This window comes from Rutidosis leptorrhynchoides, chromosome 9, assembly GCF_046630445.1.
Source record: "Rutidosis leptorrhynchoides isolate AG116_Rl617_1_P2 chromosome 9, CSIRO_AGI_Rlap_v1, whole genome shotgun sequence".
NCBI lineage: Eukaryota > Viridiplantae > Streptophyta > Magnoliopsida > Asterales > Asteraceae > Rutidosis > Rutidosis leptorrhynchoides.
In genome coordinates, this window is record NC_092341.1 from 7,110,466 (window position 1) to 7,135,497 (window position 25,032).

The 25,032-nt window shown below is 32.8% G+C and overlaps 1 protein-coding gene across 1 annotated transcript in view; it reads left to right on the forward strand.

Annotated features, from left to right (window-relative positions):
* LOC139866693 (IQ domain-containing protein IQM5-like) overlaps positions 1 to 25,032 on the forward strand; it is a 35,817-nt gene that overhangs the window by 5,743 nt on the left and 5,042 nt on the right. The window contains exons 9-10 of the mRNA XM_071854988.1: positions 12,218 to 12,331; positions 18,768 to 18,881. Of these exons, the coding sequence (XP_071711089.1) occupies positions 12,218 to 12,331; positions 18,768 to 18,881 (228 nt within the window). The remainder of the gene's footprint in view (positions 1 to 12,217; positions 12,332 to 18,767; positions 18,882 to 25,032) is intronic.

Below are 25,032 nucleotides of genomic sequence, written 5' to 3' on the forward strand. Positions count from 1 at the left end.
TATTATTATTATTATTATTATTAATCTTATTATAATATTATTATTAGTAGTATATATACCTAAAATACTACGACGAGGTTATGAGCGTGTCACCTTCAAAATGGGTTTTTGAACGGGATAGAGCTAAGGAAATTATGGGTTATTGCCAAGGAGGTTATGGGTAATGTTCGAGGGTATATTTGTGAATCAAATCTAGTGTTTATCATCTCTGTTGCGTCTACGTACTTTCCTACAATATTGAATCTCAATATTGATACGTAAGCACTCATATTTTATTTTTTATACATTAATTGTGTATCCATGTCTAGTGCTCGAGTATATATATTTATGCATGCATGTATGCTAAATTTCATCGTTAAACAGTGTATAATGAATCACGAATTAAATACATATATTACTGGTAAAAGGTATATGATATACATGTTTTTGGAAAGCTGGCGAAAAATCAATAACTTTTCATTTAGATATCGAATAATTTCGATGAACGGATTAAAAGATATGATCAACTGAATTATGATTAACGTTAATTGAAATTGCTTTTGAATCTATAATTAAGATTTAAACAACTTGTTTACGAGATTGATAAATTGGATTTTTGAATATTACCAACCGAGTAAATGAATCCTTATATAAGGTATGTCTCGTTTTGTTGAACTATTGTCAAAATTGACTTTTTGAAACGACTTTGGATAACTTTTGTATGTCGATCTCGAGCATTAGGATTGTTATACACTATGACCTGACCTAGCTTGATAGACATTTATTGACCAACATATGTTCTCTAGGTTGAGATCTACGGTTATTTGGTAATCCGAGTTTCGATCACATTTTGGTGAACGACTTTATATGCTGCTAAGGTGAGTTTCATTGAACCCTTTTTAATTGCTTTTGCAATATATTTTTGGGCTGAGAATACATGCAATTTATTTTAAACGCAATGGACACAAGTACATACTAAATTCTACACTGAGTTTGAACCGAAAATCCCTTAGCTTTGGTAACTAGTAACTGCCGGTTATAAGAACTGGTGGGCGCGAGTAGTTGTATATGGATCCATAGGGCTTGATATTCCCGTCCGAGCTAGAGCACTAGCCTTTTAACGGACGTATGCTATTTGAGAAGCGTACACGTTGGTTTGCGTGTATTATTAAGATGATTATACAAAGGGTATAAAATATATATACGTTAAGTTTAGTTACCAGGGTGCTCAATTTCGTAGAATATTTTGATAAACGTTTCTGGATGAAACAACAGAAAACTTGTGATTCACCTTTACATACAGATTATACGAAACAATAAAACTATGAACTCACCAACCTTTGTGTTGACACTTGTTAGCATGTTTATTCTCAGGTTTACTAGAAGTCTTCCGCTATTGCTTATATGTTAGACAAGCTATGTGCATAGAGTCTTACTTGACATACTTTTCAAGGAAACGTTGCATTCACCAAATCATCACCATGTATCTTATTTTGACTGCATTGTCAACGGAAGTACTATTGTAAACTATTATTTACGGTGATTGTCTATATGTAGAAATCATCAGATGTCGAAAACCTTTGATTTAAATATTCATTTATGGTGTGCCTTTTTAAAAAAAATGCAATGTTTACAAAACGTATCATATAGAGGTCAAATACCTCGCAATGAAATCAATGAATGACGTATTGTCCATATGGATTTGGAGCGATCGTCACACCCAAGTCACCCTCATTTCTGACAACACAAGTGTTAGTCCTCTCGGAACTACCCATTGCAATTTTCCATTATCTCAAGCCTAACAAGTGCATAGTCATCTCGGAACTAGCCCCTTGCGTCATTCAACATTACTCATTACCAAGTGTATAGCCCTCTCGAAACTAGCCACTTGGATCATCATCATTTTTCACTATACAAGTGCGTAGTCTTCTCAGAACTAGCCCCTTATATTATTTACATTCCATCACATAATAGGCCTTAGCCATCCAACCCATTGACCAGCCCAAATTACCCCCAAATAACTCACCTTAGCCTTGAACTGATTCCTTAGCACCTTCAATATCCTTTTCTCGATTAGCACCTATACAACTAATTTCTATCAATACACACACTCTAAGTCAAATAAGATCATTTTATTAAGTCAAAGACTTTCTTAACATAAGCTTTTCTATAAACGTGCCATGGTTAATAAGCACACCTTTTCACTTGTAACCAAGGTTCATTAGTCACAATTCCACCTTCTTTGAGACATTACAACAAACACTTAGTGTGTACTTAACATCTCTAGCATAACTTACAAATTTAATAGCTCATTTAAATTTCATGACATATTCAAAACACTAAGTGACCACATTTAACTCAATACTTGATTTGACACATACAAAACACATTCTCTTGACATAAATCCAAGAACACAAGCATTTATCTTCAAAATACACTACAAAATCTAACAAATTCTTCATCAAAACTTTAGACCAAAACATAAGGGTTAACATACCCAAACATACATCCGAAACCCCAAATTATCTCAAGAAATAGGTTTACACAGCTTAGCCTTCTCAAACCCCAACTTAACACCAAAAACGAGCATGAGAGTTCAAATTAGGGTTTACCTTAACGCTAAAACTGAGCTAGATAGCTCCAAATTGGGTTATTATCAACACCTTCTTCAACAATCTTGAGTTTCTCTCTCAAGATTAGGGTTTCTCCTTCTAAAAACACACTCTAGATCTGGAACAATAAGGTTTCCAGACCATTCATGAGTATAAAACACGTCCAAATATGAAAAGACCAAACTACCCCTTAATATTTACATAAATCACAAAACTGCCAAAAACACGCATTCAGATAGGTATGACACACCAGTTAAATGGTGCAGCAAACCTGAGTGATGGGAATTCTGGAATGTGGCAGTGGGAAGTAAATTTTTTTTATTTATTTATTTTTTGTTTAGAAAAAAAATTCACAAACATTAAGATCGGATAAAAATATTAACATTTTAAAAAGACACTTTGTGAACATTTAAGCTTGAAAAATATATAACTACTAGGTTATATTCCGTAAATTTGCGGGGTTTTAAAAATAGTTTGTTTGTTAACATAATATTGTATTTATGGTATGTAACTGAATTGGGGACTCATTTTTGAGTTAAATGTATTAAGGTTGTAGTCTCGTAGACAAAATCTAAATGTCGTAATTATATTTAATAATATACATATAACATCAAAAGTTGTATATAGTAAGTTGTTTGTTTAAGTCCCGGATATAATTATAGAAATATGTTAACGACAAATATGAGATTGTCAAGCTTCGAGAGGAGCCTGCTAAATGACTACTTAATGTCAGTAGTCTATGGAAGTACTCCCGAATTTTCAATAATGTCAATGTTGTTTGTCTAACTATGAGTATTTATTTGATTATCTATAAAGCAGTTGCACGCATTCGATTAGTATTTAAAGAATAATTGCGATATCTTGTGTTGTAAATTTAAATTTGTTTTTTGCATGTCAAATTTTGAATATTATGAATAGAGTATGTGTTTATACTTTTTTTGTTGTAAAACTTGAGTATGACGATAGAATAATAATTACCTCAGTCAAATAATTTTCAATGATGCTTAACTTTCCAACAGCGTTAGACATATGAGTCGTGTAATTTGTCTTAACACAATTGTCTCATCTATCAACGAATGTTTTTTCAGTGAAGGTATTTGGTAATTTGTCTTCTAATATGTGAATTTAATATGTAGTATCAATTTCTTCTTTTATGATAGAAGGATTTAAAGCCTGATTTTTTTTTTGTCTATACTATTACCTTTCTCCTTTCTTTCGGTGGAAATGAGACAAAATAGTCTCTTGTATTGACCGAACCCTCAGTTCGGAAGTCTTCGTCAACATGTTATGAAGCTCTAGTCTGGCGGTCAACTTGATGTGCGAGAGGCATGAGTGCAGTTCGAGCTTGCTCGATGATATCGGCTTAAAAATCACGTTTTTACTCTCGATATTGAGTCCGAAAACCATAAAGTTCCAAACTTTGTCAGCAAAATAATTGCCTTTTCGGTTAGTTTTGTAGATCAAGTGATTACGAAGGCGATGCAAAAAGAATCAAGAGAATCGGAGCTAAAACGAAGATTCTAGAGCGACAACGGTGAAAGACGAGAAACCAAGCTACGATCAAGAAAATCAAGTTACGATCCAATAAAATCAGCAAACCAGAGCAGGCCATATGGCTTGCCATACGGCCTGCCTATAGGGAAAACGGCATGCCTATAGGGAAAACGGCTTACCATACACCGCTCTCGGGACGAACTTGAAACGAATACTTACATAAAAAGTGCTATAATAATCAGGTTATAAGTGCTCGTTAGTTGTGTGTGCTTATTTGTAGTGTTTGAATCTTGTATAAATTTGAGGGTAATTGATGTATTGTTCCACACGCATCAGATTTTCTCCATAAGGTCGTTTAAACCTTCGAAGAATAACGTTGGGAGTAGGGATATCCGTCTTAGCCAGAATCTTGAAAGCCTAAACTCTTAATGACAAATCAATTAGGTTCATAGCCCGGTTGATTGAGGTTTAGTGTTTATTCTAGAAAGTTAAATTCTTGTAATAGCTCCCCATCAGTATTATATTCTTCATACCTATCCCTTTTTATCTTTCTAGTTTATATTACCTTTAGTTAATCTTAATCTATCACCACTTGTCACTAGGGTAACTATTTAGGCATTTTTATCCCACGTTACTGAGCAAACATACAAAAATACGAACCTAAGTTATATTTACCACTTACTCATTAAAAGGAAGACAAGTAAGTGAACTTTAGCTAGGAAACCCAGCTAAATATAAATAATAAAACCAGTACTCTCTTTTGGTAACTAATTCTGACGTTTTGCGACCTAATAACACCACACAAATAAAACCGTCCGTTTTGACTATATCACTCGAACGGGACCCTATCTTTATTACGAGCTAAAAATCTTGAGAAATTTCTCTTCCATAGGGATCATTGTGGCCTGATCTCATTTATTCAATTCTAAGTAACTAATAGTTATCTAAATATATTGTCAATATGGATGACAATGACCACCCGATCCAGCGGATATCCATCCTATTCACCCGCTTCATGATGGATATGGATAATTAAAATGGATATGGATACGGATATAGATGAACTTAAATGGATACGGATATAGATACGAGTGAAAATTTTTCTCCATGAATATATCTATTATCACCCGAAATACATATATAAATACATAAATATGGATATATGTAAGCACATTTACTATTACAAATACATTTACCATTTCACATACATTTTACTTATAACCATATAATTATTAAATTATTATATATTACAACTTAACACGTATAATTAATAAGATGAACATTTGAATTACACATTTAATTTGTCGTATTTTATGTTTAATAGTAAATTTACCAATTTATGTTATATCTTTGACAAATAATACATGTTCTTGCAAATTTATGTCACATTATATATATCTTTTTTATATTACGTTTTGTTTTTATTACATAGACTTTTTTGCTCCGTTGGTCCTTCAATTATACACGAAATTACAATCCGAGTCCCTCAAGTATTTTTTTTGGATTTTCGAGTCCTTAAAATTGCAAAATTTTGCAATCCGAGTCCCTCCTTCTAACTTCCGTCTAAATTGGCCATTAACCTATGACATGTTCCATGCATGTGAGGGTAAAATCTTCTTTTTACTCTTTTCTTTGACTTTTTTGCTTCGCTGATCCTTCGTTTATACACAAAATTGCAATCCAAGTCCCTCAACTTTTTAATTCGAATTTTTATCTTTTTTTTTTTATATCTTTAATTCATACTTTTTACGTTAATGGTTTACAATTAGTATTTTGTATCAAAATATGATGAAAAATTATTTTTATAATTTTTAAAGTCGAATTTGTATTTATTAACAATTAAAAACTAAAATTTAATAATATTATATCTATACGGTTTAATTATTAGTTAATAATTACAAATATTGAGAATTAATTTATCAAAGTTTTATCATTTTAATAACATGTTTATAAGTATTTTTCTGATCAAAACTTAATTTATATAATTATATTACAATTTATTAATTATTATTATTATTTATTAACCGAAACTAGGATAAATAAAGATTAAATAGTTAAAAATCAATTTTTATTATCATTAACTAATGAAAATTTGTAATATAATAGATCTGATGAAAACATAACTTTTATAAATTTGTTTGATCAATTAAATAATTATTATGTATTTATTATTGAATCGGCTAGCCTTTAAAGTAGTAAAAATAATTTTTACATAATGTAATTAACTTATAATAATTATTAGAATCGAAAATATAATTTACACATTATTTGGAATATTTATTCTTTATTTAGTTATATACCGAAATTGTTTAATTATTAGATAAATCGAATAAAAATAAAATTTACGGATAAACCACCTAGGAAAAAAATTTTGCTTCCTGATTTCGAATCCGAATGAACTTCAAATCTGTTGATGATGATTTGACGATCATTCGATGAAGATGATGACGATGGTTGTCATAACCCGTCCTTAACCATAAGAACGAGTTAGATAACGTATGATTTCATTGCGAGGTATTGACCTCTATATGCGACATTTTTAAAAGAACAACTGCATTTATTTTACATTACAAACCATAACTCTTATGTTAATACAAGCTTTAGACAATATAAAGATGATTATCGTTTAGCGATAATCTTAGACTTACAAACTTTATATGTGATGATAACAATACGATTTCTAGCATATTTTACATTACAATTCCTCGGATATGCAGTTTTATTTTTGACACAAATATGCATACTCAAGATCTTGCTTAAATTCAACATGTTGCAGCGGAAGCTTTTAGTTATCACCTGAGAATAGACATGTTTAAAACGTCAACATAAAGTTGGTGAGATATAGGTTTAATGCCGGCAGCGGTATAAATATAGACCACAAGATTTCATATGTAAACATTTTAATAAAAATATTCTAAGTGGTTGAGCACTTGGTAACCATACTTAACATTTAATCACGTCGCATATTCCCTTTATTATGAAATCTTACTACACCGTACCAAGTGTAGTCACAAAACGAAGTACTGTGCAACCGTTGAATACTGGTCGTCCAGTCCGGTTGGGGTTGTCAGGCCCGATAGATCTATCAACAGGATTCGCGTTTACAATACCGCTGTAAATAACAGTTACCAAGCTACAGGGAAGTATGCCAGTGGTACAACTCAACGTAGAATATATTTTTCAGTTACTTGTGTCCATAACGTAAAACATAAAATACATGTATTCTCATCCCGAAATACTTAGAGTTTAAAAATGGGACTATATACTCACTTTCGTCTTGAAGATATGTAATTTTGACTTGGTCTCCGATTGATATCACGAACCTATCCATATATAATATATCAATACCTTTTCTTTTTAAACAAACGTCACATATATATACTTATAATACTTTTAATACTTTTAATAATTCCTTAGTCCGTAGTTAGCAGTCCGATGTTAGTAATTCAATTTTAATGGTTCATTTTTAGGTGTTTAATAAACCCCCAATGAAATAAATAAAAACCCCCATCGTATATGTATTAGTCGAGATTAATCTTGACCCACGGTACCGGTGTTGTCAAATGACGTGTTGCGTACATAAAGTACCGGTGTTGTCAAATGACGTGTTGCGTACAATCATGGGATCTTATGATTAATCTTCTCGTATTTTTTACGGGTGATCCTGAACCATATAAAATTAAATTATGAGTACATATATATAAAATATCATGTTATTTTAAAAAGATGTGATTTTTTTAATTTTCTCCAATTATTTTCGTAGCTAAACTAGTCTTAGATATCCGATCTCGTTTTGGTCATAGTTTCTTCGTTACAACTCCGTTTTCGTTGATTCAACTTGCCACTTCCTTGGATCGAGTCCCTCTTTAAGACTATGAACTGTAAATACCTTAGTTTGTATTCGAAATCACAGGTCATAGGTCAAACTTTAGTGAAACTTATGAAGTTAATCATTTTCCATCATGTAAACAACCTTAAATAATTATTTTTCTAAAAATACTTATACTTTGAGTTAAATCATGAAATTTTTATGTGTTATCATATTCATAGTAAAAATCATTTTTCCAGAAAATAAACCTCCAATTCAAAGTTTAAGATGGTTTTTAATTATCCAACCCAAAACAGCCCCCGGTTGCACTCCGACGTCGTAAATTCAGTTTTTAAGGTGTTCTTTGAAAAACCAAGTTATACCTTGTTAAATTAGCATATATTTATGATATATTACAGGTATTGAAGTATTTTAAAAGTTAAGTGAGAAGGATCTATTTAGTTTGCAAACAAGTTTGAAAACATTCAAACTATGTTCTTGTTGTTAAAATTTTATACCACAAAATAAGATAGCTATATATATATGAATCGAATAAGGTTATGAACAAAGTTACTACCTCAAGTTACTTGGACAAGATTGCTATAAAAGAGAAGTAAAAATCTAGAACCAAAAGAGTGATGGAGTTGGATGAAAGATTGGAAGTAAACTTGTGTTCTTGAAAGGATTCTTGAAGTGTTTTTGTAAGGTTTTTCTTATGGTGATTAAGTGATGTTTTTGAAGCTAGATCTTCATGGTTGGGAGCTGAGATGGTTAATGTGTTTAGGGTTCATAAGTGTGTGTGTATTTAGCTAGATATTTGAGGTAAAAATGAATCAAAAATGGAGTACTCTTAACCCCTTTAAAAACGTGAATGGGGGGGAGACAAAGACAATTTTCAAGTTTGTAATCTTGTTAATTAGTCATACAATAATACAAAAGTAATTACCTTATACATAAGGCATGAACAAGGGCTGGTTAGGTGGTGATTTGATGTGTATATACCAATAGTAAATACGTATAGAAGCTAGGTATGATACGAGTACATATACTCTAGATATACGTATAGAAATCCTGTGAAAACGGAACGAGGATTCAAATATAATTATCTTTTGTGAATATACTTATATTGTTTTATGTATTTAAGTCCTTAAAAAGTGATTAAATACATTACATATACGATATATGTATAAACATTATAGGTTATAAGTATTTATATCAAAAAACGTTACTTAAAGTTATCGTTTTGAAAACTTAAGTTAGTAGTTTCAAAATATACTTATAACTTATTGTTATTAATACAAAATGAGATATTAAAACATCCTTAGATCATGTTAAATATGTATATATACATATATATACACAAACGTATAATTATCATATGTTATATAGTTCGTGATATCATCGGTCAAACTAGACGGTCAAACGTTGTGTAAATCTCTTTTCAAAAACATAAGTCTCAACAATTTGGGTTGCTTATCATGTTGGTAAGGTTTAATTTATGTAAATATTAATCTTATAAGTATAGATCGATCGAAAAAATCCGGGTCATTACAGTACCTACCCGTTAAATAAATTTCGTCCCGAAATTTTAAAATCGTACCTATTTTGCGTCATCGGGAAACAAATGCGGGTATTTTTGTTTCATTTGATCCTCTCGCTCCCAAGTAAACTCGGGACCTCTTCGTGCATTCCAACGAACTTTAACGATCGGTATGTTGCTCTGCTTGAGCCGTTTAACTTCACGGTCCATGATCTCGATTGGTTCTTCTATGAATTGTAGTTTCTCGTCAACTTGAATTTTTTCAAGAGGAATGGTGAGGTCTTCCTTTGCAAGACACTTTTTAAGGTTCGAGACGTGAAATGTATTATGTACTCCGGCGAGTTGTTGCGGTAACTCGAGTCGATAAGCTACCGGTCCAATGCGTTCGATGATCTTGAACGGGCCTACATATCTTGGGTTCAGTTTACCTCTTTTACCGAAACGTATTACACCTTTCCAAGGTGACACCTTTAGCATAACCATGTCACCAATCTGAAACTCTAATGGTTTCCTTCGGACATCGGCGTAGCTCTTTTGGCGACTACGGGCCGTTCTCAATCTCTCCTTGATTTGTACTATCTTTTCAGTAGTTTCATGTATGATCTCGGGACCAGTTGTAAAGACCCGTCCTTATCCACCTGGACAAGGTCTTCAACATTTGGTTCCATTGCGATGATCGACTCCAAGTAATGTCTTTAGTATGAGCTAATGCACAGCGGAAGACTTAATTCGTACATGAGAATAAACATGCTTTAAAAGGTCAACATAAAGTTGGTGAGATATATAGGTTTGATGCTAGCAGCGTTATAACAATGGACCACAAGATTTCATGTTTAAACATTTTAATAAAAATATTCTAAGTAGTTGAGCACTTGGTAACCATACTTAACATTTAATCACGTCGCATATTCCCTTTATTATGAAATCTTACTACACCGTACCAAGTGTAGTCACGAAACGAAGTACTGTGCAACCGTTGAATACTGGTCGTCCAGTCCGGTTGGGGTTGTCAGGCCCGATAGATCTATCAACAGGATTCGCGTTTACAATACCGCTGTAAATAATAGTTACCAAGCTACAGGAAAGTATGCCAGTGGTACAACTCAACGTAGAATATATTTTTCAGTTACTTGTGTCCATAACGTAAAACATAAAATACATGTATTCTCATCCCAAAATACTTAGAGTTTAAAAGTGGGACTATATACTCACCTAATGTATTTTGTAGTAAAAATACATATAACACCATTGAACACGTATAAGGTTGGCCTCGGATTCACGAACCTATATTAGGTATATATATTAATACATATAATCGTAATCAGACAATTTATATATTATATTTTAAATTATATATCTTATGTATTTAATTTGTATATATATATATATATATATATATATATATATATATATATATATATATATATATATATATATGTATATATATATATATAAAATTTTTAATATTTATATAGTTTTATATATATGTATGATTAATATTATAGTAAAAATCAATATTTTGTTTTGTATAATATATAATCATTTGTAATAGTATACATATACTCTTATATATAAATATTTATTTGTAATAATAATATTGTTAATATGAAAGTAATGATAATAATGATAATAGTAATAATAATCTTAATGATAATAATAATAATAGTAAAAATAATAATATTAGTAATAAAAATGATAAAATACTAATATTAAAGATAATAATAATAATATAGATACTACCTTAAAAGCTTTTTCAAAAACGATATGCCGCAGACAAGGTTTGAACTCATGACCACTCGTAAACACAAACGACACTCAAACCAATTCACCCAATTCTGCTTTCTATTAAATATCACCACTTTAATGTCTATACACTATATTTCTGTTTCTCCTTCAGCATCATTAATTTATTTTCAACAGCAAATGTACCTGGGTCTCAGCTATGTCTCGGCCCGTTACTAGAACATATTTTACGGCCCAATAACATATACACGGCCCAACTCTTAGCCCACTGGTGTAAGTATTAGTTGAAAAAGAAAAATAAATCATTGTAGCCAAGATTTGAACTCAACACCACTCGTTAACCAAACACCCTCATAACCGTTCCTCCATTTGTGCTTTTCTGGAATAAACTGAATTCCTAATTACTTAAACAAATATTTCTTATTCATCTTCTTCAAAACCCATTTGATTACTTTTCAACATCTTCATCTATATTCATTAGCATCATCATCGATTTATTATTACTATCGTAATACTTATCATATTATGTATCATTCATCAACTAATTCATATCATCATCATCATATAATATCGTCATCATCATGATAATCTTAACCATAACCGTAAATCATCATCACCAATCCTATCATCGTTGTTTAGAAAAAAAATAGAATCCAAAAAAAATATAACTCATCATCGTTATAAATGGTTTATAACAGAAATAGGAGGTTATGTAGCGAGCAAGGTTTAATTCAAATTGTAGCAGCGGGGAAATCAACAATTAAGAAGGTGGTGTTCGATGGATTATGTTGGTTGTGGTTAACTGTGAAAACAGAAATAGAAAGATAGTTGTTTCCGTAAATAAGAACAAGAAATAGCAGCAACACAGTAACGTTCTTTGGTGGTTCTCGACGGCCTGAATCAGAAAAAAAATAGCTGACGGAGGCGGTTGTAGGTGGTGGGGTTGAAAGTCGTTGGAGGTGAGACTAGGGTGTCGGTTGTAATGGATTGAAGGGAGGGAGTGAGAAAGAGTGAAAGTTGGCGGTTTCATGGTGATTAAAGGTTGTGGTTCTCCTCGGTGATGGTGGAGATGAAGGGTGGTGGTGGCGGTTTGGTAATAGTGGTGGAAAGTGGCGGGGCGGCTGTGGTTGTGAGGGAGAAGGTGAAGTGAGGGAGGTGATGAGTGTATCTCATATATCTTTTCTGCATTCTTGTATATAAATATATATATACACATAGATATATAGAAATTATGATATAAATAATAATAATTAATAATAATAATAATAATAATAATAATAATAATAATAATAATAATAATAATAATAATAATAATAATAATATAATATAGTATTACTTTAAAGATTGTGAAAAGATCGTGCATGAAGAAAAATTGGAAACAGAATCCAATGATGAAGCAACCTCCTTTATTTGGAGTGTTCTACCGACACATTTACACGGACTGGGTTTCGTCTTCCGTTATTAAACAGTGGCGGATAAAAGTTCTCAGAAAAATCCCAAATTTTTACAGTAAATATCTTTATTTATTTTAGTCATTATGGTATAAATTCGAGTATTAACTGTTAAATAAAAATGACATTAATTAGTCACTACCAACCGCTAAGTAAAATATAAAAAAAAATTAAAATTTAACATATAGTTTCTAAACATATTTTTAATAAGCTTATAATTTGTAAATCTCATTTTTGGCTAACCATTTATTTTAGGATCATATAAGTTCGGATTTAACTTGCTTAATATCAATCGTAGATTTTGATCTGTCATTCGAGCTTCGTCCCAACTAAAAATTAAATATTTTTAAAATTAATTGAATAGCTTCTAGATATCTTTTTAAGTAAAAACTAAAATTTATACAGTTCATTTTTAACTCGTGTAATGTCATTCGAATGATAACTGGGTGTTACTATCATTTCCTAAATAAATTCGAAACCACAAAATATATATTTTATATACTTTATTTAATCATGTAAATACTTCTTAAATAGTAATTATTATATATTATTATTATTTTAAAATAATTAATTCTAACAATTACAGTATATAATATTTCATATTATTATATACATTTATATATATAGATGCATGTCTATTTACAAGCAGTCATATCGTGAGTCGTCGGGAACAGTCACAGGTTAAATTAATTTATGAAACAGTTTCAAAAATTTTCGAGACTCAACCTATCAGACTTTGCTTTTCGTGTTGAAAATACAATATCGTATCGAGAGTTTGGTTTAAAATTAGTCGAAATTTTCCCGGTCGTGACAGTACCTACCCGTTAAATAAATTTCGTCCCCGAAATTTGATGGAGGTGGTCATGACTAACAATAAAAGTATATCCATAATTGATAAATAGAGTTTTATCATCATTGAGTAATATAGATAAAACAATTCGATCATACGAAGCGTACGAGTGAAGCTATTATAAAAGAGTGAAAAGTTTCGTCTTAACTTTTAATGCAGTCATGGTGGATTTTTTTTTTTCGGAATTCAAGGAATTTAAAAAAAATCTTCTAATCAGAAGGAAAATGTAATCTCACGATTTATTAGCAGATTATCGGAGTTACGGAAGAACAGAATTATCAAGGAAATATTTCCGTGATATGCTTAGAAATTAAGTAGAATGAAAAAGTCGTGTAACATGGCACATGATGATGGTACTGTGAATCATCATATTCCATTAGAAACTTAACATGACTTACTGTAATATAATGAAGTTGATCAAGTTTCATTATATTATACGAATTCATGCATCAGTTCCTAACACTACTTCAAAACATTCATATTTTAAATTCGGAGGTTTCAGATTTTAGAAACTAACACAGTTTCTTTTATGATGTGATACAGATAGCACGAGAAGATAGATGATTTCCGATAAGAATAGTTATAAAAATATCTTCGGAAACATTGAGGATATTTATAATGAAAGATATGATAATATCTTGGAACTTCTAATGCCGAAGGATGATGATGATGAATAGTGTCAGCAAAGGTTTTAAAGTAAGGAGTAGGGTATGTACTAAGGATTTCAGCAGGCACTGAATCTTTTAAATTCTTTGAAGTCAAACTTATTCTTTGTGATTTGTCCACGGCTTACTTCATAGTTTCGCATAATCCGCTTTTTGGTACTAAATTTTCTATTGAGTGTTTCCAATACTCCGTTCTTTATCATCAACTTTTGGCTATTAAGACCATCTACAACATGCTACTTCGTCAGCATTCTCAAAGTTAACGGATCTGGGTCATCGGTTATCAAACTGAGGTGGTTTCAGGAGAATTGTGTTTTTAGATGGTTAAACGCTGATGATGGAATATAAAAGATTCTCCGGTAACGACAGCGAAAGAATAACGTGTATATATATCGAAACTAACCTTTCTGAGAAATCGAGGTTAACTTGCTGGAGCTGTGACAAAATTGGCTAATTTGAAAAGGGATTGCAAAGTTATTTTGGGTAATAATAACACTAAAGAAATTAACACTGCTGCATGTTAAATGTTGACTCAGTCTCCGAGAGTCTTACAGGAGCATAAGTCTTTTCTTCCGTAGATGAAACGCGGTTGGTTCATCCTCTCCATTGAGGGGTTTTCAAGAATCATGAAAGATTTGAACACGCATTGTAATTGTCGAGATACAAATGAGGTTTAAGATGAAATCAAGTGGCAAGCTTGAAGAATTATTTAGTTTCATATGTTATAATCAATATTTTATTTTAATTCATTTTAATTGTCCAAAGTTAGCAGTTCAATAGTCCGATGGTTCAATGATTCATATATAATTTAATATATAATATTCGAATTAAATAATACGTATCGTGACCCGTGTACCGGTCTCGGTGTCGATCACAACTCAAAGTATATATATATTTTAGAATCAACTCCGACCCTGTATAGCCAACTCCCACCTTCACATATAGAGTGTCTACGGTTGTTCCAAAATATATATATATATATATAGATGGGTCAATATGATAAGTCGAAACCTTGCATACGTGTCCCGTTATTTATAGTGCGTAAAAGTAAATAACAGAAATTAAATGACGATAATTTAAATTGCGAGAATGTAAATTGCGATAAATTAAATGTTAATCAGTTAGCTGGGAACAGTTAGCCGGAACAGTTAGCGTGGAATCCTAACCAAATTTCAATTAGTTAATCCGTTTGTTTCTAACAAATTTTATTTTGTCCAATGTTTTCTTCGTTATGCCACTTGTTGGATTCGGATAAGTAAAAATTCCAAATATGAAATTTAAATGAAAATGGTTAATCTGAGGTTAACGGATACCTTTATCGGTGATTGTAAGTAGGATAGTAAATGATCGTTGAATCAGATTCGAAGAATGTACAGTGTAACTCATTAATGTGAATTCTAAATATTTCTCGGGTACTACCCACCCGTTAAAATATTTTCATCATTAACAGTTTGTACAAAAGAATTTTTAATTACAATATTTATGAAAATATACTTGTATATATATTTTCATCGGATGTAATCATGGATTTAATGAGTCAATAAGATATTAAACTCATCTGATTTATTGTTAATACTGGATTACATGATCTCTAAAACATTAGAGATTTCATAATCACCATGTCGAACGAAGGTAAATGAGGTAGAACAATACGTAGAACGAGATTAATCGATGTAGAACGATATGTAGAACGAAGATCATACTCTAAATACAGATGGTAATATTGAGGCGTGTGATGTTGATATTCGAGGTACAGATTGTGATGTTGAGAGTTACGGCGCGGTTATGGTTTAGGGATGATAAGGGTACTGTCGACGTCGATGATGGTGGTACTGATTATGTTGCTGGTGCTGCTGCTGGTGTTCGTAACCTTCGCACCAGGTTCTCCAAAGTCGTCACACGAGCGCGAAGTTCGTTAATTTCTGCTAGTACATCGGGATGATTGACAGTTGGAGTAAGCGAATGAACAAGATCCAAAATGTAGGATAGTATATAATCGTGACGAGATACTCGAGAAATAAGAGAGAAAATGGTTTCTCGAACATGTTCGCTGATAAGTAATTCAGGTTCATCGCCAAGAGGACAATTTGGTGGATGGAAGGGATCTTCGATGTGAAATGATTTTCGATTATAGGATGATATTCTAACTTCATAGAATATCTATATATATAATACTAAAGATTTCATAAACTACAGAGGAACCTACGGCATATGTCAGGCAAGTCTACAGATGCGCCAAGATATGAATTTTGTCTATACACTATCGATGCACTAAATGCAGTAAGACGTGTCTAAACTTATGAATGATAAGCAGGCAATTCCCTAAGGATGATAAGCAGATGGTTTCCGACTAGAAATGATAAGCAAAACTTTTTGGCAGGTAGATACGGTCAAATTCCAGACTCACTATTGTATCTTAACAACTACCCGTTAGACACACTAATGCAAGGCCTGGTTCGCTAAGACCAACGCTCTGATACCACCTGTAAAGACCCGTCCTTATCCACCTAGACAAGGTCTTCAACATTTGGTTCCATTGCGATGATCGACTCCAAGTAATGTCTTTAGTATGAGCTAATGCACAGCGGAAGACTTAATTCGTACATGAGAATAAACATGCTTTAAAAGGTCAACATAAAGTTGGTGAGATATATAGGTTTGATGCTAGCAGCGTTATAACAATGGACCACAAGATTTCATGTTTAAACATTTTAATAAAAATATTCTAAGTAGTTGAGCACTTGGTAACCATACTTAACATTTAATCACGTCGCATATTCCCTTTATTATGAAATCTTACTACACCGTACCAAGTGTAGTCACGAAACGAAGTACTGTGCAACCGTTGAATACTGGTCGTCCAGTCCGGTTGGGGTTGTCAGGCCCGATAGATCTATCAACAGGATTCGCGTTTACAATACCGCTGTAAATAATAGTTACCAAGCTACAGGAAAGTATGCCAGTGGTACAACTCAACGTAGAATATATTTTTCAGTTACTTGTGTCCATAACGTAAAACATAAAATACATGTATTCTCATCCCAAAATACTTAGAGTTTAAAAGTGGGACTATATACTCACCTAATGTATTTTGTAGTAAAAATACATATAACACCATTGAACACGTATAAGGTTGGCCTCGGATTCACGAACCTATATTAGGTATATATATTAATACATATAATCGTAATCAGACAATTTATATATTATATTTTAAATTATATATCTTATGTATTTAATTTGTATATATATATATATATATATATATATATATATATGTATATATATATATATAAAATTTTTAATATTTATATAGTTTTATATATATGTATGATTAATATTATAGTAAAAATCAATATTTTGTTTTGTATAATATATAATCATTTGTAATAGTATACATATACTCTTATATATAAATATTTATTTGTAATAATAATATTGTTAATATGAAAGTAATGATAATAATGATAATAGTAATAATAATCTTAATGATAATAATAATAATAGTAAAAATAATAATATTAGTAATAAAAATGATAAAATACTAATATTAAAGATAATAATAATAATATAGATACTACCTTAAAAGCTTTTTCAAAAACGATATGCCGCAGACAAGGTTTGAACTCATGACCACTCGTAAACACAAACGACACTCAAACCAATTCACCCAATTCTGCTTTCTATTAAATATCACCACTTTAATGTCTATACACTATATTTCTGTTTCTCCTTCAGCATCATTAATTTATTTTCAACAGCAAATGTACCTGGGTCTCAGCTATGTCTCGGCCCGTTACTAGAACATATTTTACGGCCCAATAACATATACACGGCCCAACTCTTAGCCCACTGGTGTAAGTATTAGTTGAAAAAGAAAAATAAATCATTGTAGCCAAGATTCGAACTCAACACCACTCGTTAACCAAACACCCTCATAACCGTTCCTCCATTTGTGCTTTTCTGGAATAAACTGAATTCCTAATTACTTAAACAAATATTTCTTATTCATCTTCTTCAAAACCCATTTGATTACTTTTCAACATCTTCATCTATATTCATTAGCATCATCATCGATTTATTATTACTATCGTAATACTTATCATATTATGTATCATTCATCAACTAATTCATATCATCATCATCATATAATATCGTCATCATCATGATAATCTTAACCATAACCGTAAATCATCATCACCAATCCTATCATCGTTGTTTAGAAAAAAAATAGAATCCAAAAAAAATATAACTCATCATCGTTATAAATGGTTTATAACAGAAATAGGAGGTTATGTAGCGAGCAAGGTTTAATTCAAATTGTAGCAGCGGGGAAATCAACAATTAAGAAGGTGGTGTTCGATGGATTATGTTGGTTGTGGTTAACTGTGAAAACAGAAATAGAAAGATAGTTGTTTCCGTAAATAAGAACAAGAAATAGCAGCAACACAGTAACGTTCTTTGGTGGTTCTCGACGGCCTGAATCAGAAAAAAAATAGCTGACGGAGGCGGTTGTAGGTGGTGGGGTTGAAAGTCGTTGGAGGTGAGACTAGGGTGTCGGTTGTAATCGATTGAAGGGAGGGAGTGAGAAAGAGTGAAAGTTGGCGGTTTCATGGTGATTAAAGGTTGTGGTTCTCCTCGGTGATGGTGGAGATGAAGGGTGGTGGTGGCGGTTTGGTAATAGTGGTGGAAAGTGGCGGGGCGGCTGTGGTTGTGAGGGAGAAGGTGAAGTGAGGGAGGTGATGAGTGTATCTCATATATCTTTTCTGCATTCTTGTATATAAATATATATATACACATAGATATATAGAAATTATGATATAAATAATAATAATTAATAATAATAATAATAATAATAATAATAATATAATATAGTATTACTTTAAAGATTGTGAAAAGATCGTGCATGAAGAAAAATTGGAAACAGAATCCAATGATGAAGCAACCTCCTTTATTTGGAGTGTTCTACCAACACATTTACACGGACTGGGTTTCGTCTTCCGTTATTAAACAGTGGCGGATAAAAGTTCTCAGAAAAATCCCAAATTTTTACAGTAAATATCTTTATTTATTTTAGTCATTATGGTATAAATTCTAGTATTAACTGTTAAATAAAAATGACATTAATTAGTCACTACCAACCGCTAAGTAAAATAAAAAAAAAATTAAAATTTAACATATAGTTTCTAAACATATTTTTAATAAGCTTATAATTTGTAAATCTCATTTTTGGCTAACCATTTATTTTAGGATCATATAAGTTCGGATTTAACTTGCTTAATATCAATCGTAGATTTTGATCTGTCATTCGAGCTTCGTCCCAACTAAAAATTAAATATTTTTAAAATTAATTGAATAGCTTCTAGATATCTTTTTAAGTAAAAACTAAAATTTATACAGTTCATTTTTAACTCGTGTAATGTCATTCGAATGATAACTGGGTGTTACTATCGTTTCCTAAATAAATTCGAAACCACAAAATATATATTTTATATACTTTATTTAATCATGTAAATACTTCTTAAATAGTAATTATTATATATTATTATTATTTTAAAATAATTAATTCTAACAATTACAGTATATAATATTTCATATTATTATATACATTTATATATATAGATGCATGTCTATTTACAAGCAGTCATATCGTGAGTCGTCGGGAACAGTCACAGGTCAAATTAATTTATGAAACAGTTTCAAAAATTTTCGAGACTCAACCTATCAGACTTTGCTTTTCGTGTTGAAAATACAATATCGTATCGAGAGTTTGGTTTAAAATTAGTCGAAATTTTCCCGGTCGTGACACCAGTTAATTGTCGATCTCCTACTTCATTCCAACAAATAGGAGATCTACACTTCCTTCCGTACAATGCTTCGAATGGCGCAGCTTTAATGCTCGCATGATAACTATTATTATACGAGAATTCTGCTAATGGTAGATATTTATCCCATCCGTTTCCAAAATCGATCACACATGCCCTGAGCATGTCTTCAAGAGTCTGAATTGTTCTTTCACTCTGCCCGTCGGTTTGCGGATGATATGCGGTACTCATATCCAAACGAGTTCCTAGTGCCTCCTGTAGTGATTGCCAGAACTTTGAGGTAAATCTACTATCACGATCAGATATAATGGAAATAGGTATTCCATGCCTTGAAACTATTTCCTTTATATATAATCGTAATAATTTCTCCATTCTATCCGTTTCCTTTATAGGCAAGAAATGTGCAGATTTGGTAAGACGATCAACAATTACCCAAATGGTGTCATATCCCCAGGCAGTCTTTGGTAACTTCGTGATGAAATCCATGGTAATACCGTCCCATTTCCATTCTGGGATTTCTGGTTGTTGAAGTAATCCTGACGGCTTCTGGTGTTCTGCTTTGACTTTGGAACAAGTTAAACACTCCCCAACATATGTTGCAACGTCTGTCTTTAAATTAGGCCACCAATAATGTGTCTTAAGATCTTGGTACATCTTTCCAACTCCAGGATGTATCGAATATCTTGTCTTATGTGCCTCGTTCAATATCAACTTCCTTAATCCACCCAACTTCGGTACCCAAATACGATTTGCAAAATATCGAATTCCATCTTCCCGCATAACGAGTTGCTTCTCATACTTCTTCATTATTTCATTTCCTATATTTTCTTTAGTAAGTGCTTCTCGTTGAACTTCTTTGATTTGTGAGTTGAGATTCATGCGCATTTTTATGTTCATCGCTCGTACTCGAATTGGTTCTCGTTCCTTTCTGCTTAGTACGTCAGCCACCACATTCGCTTTCCCGGGATGATAACGAATTTCACAATCATAGTCGTTTATTAACTCGACCCACCTACGTTGCCTCATGTTCAGCTGTTTCTGATCAAAAATATGTTGAAGGCTTTTATGATCAGTAAACACAGTGCATTTAACCCCATACAAGTAGTGTCTCCATATCTTCAATGCAAACACGACTGCTCCCAGTTCTAGATCATGCGTCGTATAATTCCGCTCGTGAATCTTCAATTGTCGGGATGCGTATGCAATAACTTTCTTCCGTTGCATAAGAACGCAACCAAAACCTTGTCGCGAAGCGTCACAATATATTTCAAAATCATCGTTCCCTTCTGGTAACGATAAAATAGGCGCCGTAGTCAACTTCTTTTTCAGTAATTGAAATGCACTCTCCTGCTCAGAAGTCCATTCATATTTCTTCCCTTTTTGCGTTAACGCTGTCAACGGCTTAGCTATTCGGGAAAAATCTTGAATAAACCTTCTATAATAACCGGCTAAACCCAAAAATTGGCGTATCTGCATTGGTGTCTTAGGAGTCTCCCATTTTTCAATGGCTTCAATTTTTGCTGGATCAACCTGAATTCCTTTGCTACTAACAACGTGGCCAAGAAATTGCACTTCTTTCAACCAGAAAGCACACTTAGAAAATTTAGCGTATAGCTGTTCTTTTCTCAACAACTCTAATATTAACCTTAAATGCTGCTCATGCTCTTGCTCACTCTTGGAATAGATAAGAATGTCATCAATGAAAACAATAACAAACTTATCTAAATATGGACTACAAACTCGATTCATGAGGTCCATGAATACAGCTGGCGCATTCGTCAATCCAAACGGCATGACCAAAAATTCGTAATGACCGTAACGTGTCCGAAAAGCAGTTTTTGGTATATCTTCTTCTTTGACGCGTAATTGATGATAGCCCGATCTTAGGTCAATTTTTGAGTACACACATGATCCTTGCAGTTGATCAAATAAGTCGTCAATTCTCGGTAGTGGATACCGATTCTTGATAGTTAACTTATTTAATTCACGATAATCTATACACATCCTAAAAGATCCATCTTTCTTTTTAACAAATAGAATCGGAGCTCCCCACGGTGAAGTACTTGGTCGTATGAATCCACGATCCAGTAATTCTTTTAACTGACTCTGAAGTTCTTTTAACTCGGACGGTGCAAGTCTATATGGCGCACGAGCCACTGGTGCAGCTCCTGGTACTAAATCTATTTGAAATTCTACAGATCTAAATGGAGGTAATCCCGGCAACTCTTCCTGAAAAACTTCAGGAAAATCTCTTGCCACAGGCACGTCGTTGATGCACTTCTCTTTTTCTTTCTTTTCGACTTTATTAACATGTGCTAGAATAGCATAACATCCCTTTTCTAAACACTTCTTGGCTTTCAAACAGCTAATGAGTTTTAACTTTGAGTTACCCTTCTCTCCATAAATCATCACCGGCATTTTATCCTTACAAGGAATGCGAATTGCCTTCTTGGCACACACAACCTCAGCTCCTACTTTGGACATCCAGTCCATGCCGACTATTACATCAAAACTTCCTAATTCTACGGGTATCAAGTCAATTTTAAACGTTTCTCCGGCTAAATTTATTTTACAATCACGACAAATTTTATCGGCTTTAATTAGTTTACCATTAACTAACTCAATCATGTACTTAGCATCTAGAGGTAATGATGAACAATTCAATTTAGCGTAAAAGCCTCTACTCACGTAACTTCTATCGGCACCAGTATCAAATATAATAGATGCGGATAAGTTATTAATGGTAAACGTACCCGTAACAAGCTCCGGGTCTTCACACGCCTCTCTAGCATTAATAACAAATGCTCTCCCTCGTGCAGGTCCGATATTCTTCTCTGGATTCGGGCACTGGCTCTTATAATGACCCTGTTTCCCACATCCATAACAAGTAACAGTAGCCAAAACAGTTCTATTTGCATTAGTGGCAGGAGTCTTGGTACCATTTGTATTTGTAACGAGAGCCCTACAATCTTCAGCAAGATGACCCTTTCGATTACATTTGTTGCATACCACATTACAGTAACCAGAGTGATGTTTGTGGCATCGGTTGCATAAAGGATTTTGTCCTTTATAACCAAAGCTTAAACCACTACCCGCACCTTGCGTGATTTCTTGTTTCTTAAAAGATTGTTGTTGGTTACCTCGATCATAATTTCCATTCCACTTTCTTTTGTTACCTGATACCTTCACATCAGTATTGGATACTTTCTTATCCATGATGACCTGATCCATTAGCTCGTTTGCCATGGTTATAGCTTCATGAATTGTCTTAGGTTTCGATGCTGTAACATTTGCCTTGACCTTTTTGGGCAAACCATCTTTGTACATTTCAATCTTCCGTTCTTCGGTTGGAACCAATTCAGGACATAGCAAAACTAATTCCATGAATCGCTGATTGTAGTTGGTGATTTCAGTACCAATAACCTTCAGACTTCGTAATTCATCTTCCAACTTCCTAACCTCGTTCCTTGGACAATATTCGTTGATTAACATTGTTTTGAATTCTTCCCATGGAGTATCATAAGCTACATCTCCTCCTACAGCCTTCACAAAATTTTTCCACCACGTGAGTGCACTATCTTGTAAAGTGCACGATGCATACTTGGTCATGTCCTTTTCAACACAACCACTGATTTTAAACACAGTCTCCATCTTTTCTATCCACCGGGTTAAACCGATCGGTCCTTCTGTTCCACTGAATTCTGAGGGCTTGCAAGCTTGAAAAGTTTTGTAAGTGCACCCCACACGAGGATTTGGGTTAACTGCAGCACCTCTTGCAGCCTCGACCCATAACATTCTGTCGTTCACTCGCTGATTGATGAGTTCCTGGATTTCTTGTTCCGTCATTCGGTTCAATCGCGCCATATTCTTCTATAAGAATGAAAAGAAAATAATTATTCACATGGAATATTATAGATGTAATGTATATTTACAGTACATTATAGCTTATTAATAATATGAACCAGGTATTATTATAAAAGCCTTTTCTTCTTATTAGCGTTTTATAATTATATCTAGGGTAGTACCTACCCGTTAATGTCCATACTTAATAGCTTAGTACAGAATCAATTACTACCATCTAAATAATACTTAACCATGGAAAATTATTGCATTTCACACTTCACTATTTTACATATGCTTATCTTACATCGAACATTAAGCAAACCACACTAATAATATTATACAAAACATTATATGATCCCATTGTTTAATACGGCAGCGCATCGTTTGGTCTATTTTCTAAGACGTTTAGGTTCAATGAATCGCCTAACGCTTATCCTAGCTGTCTGCCTATATTTTGGCTGTGGGACTGAAGAACTAGATGCCGGGATAGAATGAATAGGAATAGCGGGAATAGGGGTGGTAGTGTCTAGTGGAGTTGGTGCCACATCATCCTTACTAAACTCGGGATTTGAATTTTCTAATTCATTAGCCTTTCGTTTCTTTCCTAGTTCGAACTTGTCTTTCGTAATTTCTTGTATTTCTTCCTCGTGTTCACTTTCCTCCTCGGGTTCACTTTCCGGGTTCTTTATTGTTGGTTCATCCGGAATTTGTGAGTCTTCCCCAAAGATATTATTTTCGTCATCGGATAGGTTAATGACTGAAACACCATCTGAAGATTCTGATTCGGAGTCGCTGAATGTGATAATAAGTTTTGAGCCCGACATCTATCACACAACAACTAACCCATTAGTACTCCATAATATTTACATATAAATTTTAACCAACAATGATAAGCAATGGTTGTTAAATCAGATCCGGTCAAAGTCCAGACTTACTAATGTATCCTAACGACTTATCAGTTAGACACACTAATGCAAACCTGGTTCGCTAAGACCACTGCTCTGATACCACATGTCATAACCCGTCCTTAACCATAAGAACGAGTTAGATAACGTATGATTTCATTGCGAGGTATTGACCTCTATATGCGACATTTTTAAAAGAACAACTGCATTTATTTTACATTACAAACCATAACTCTTATGTTAATACAAGCTTTAGACAATATAAAGATGATTATCGTTTAGCGATAATCTTAGACTTACAAACTTTATATGTGATG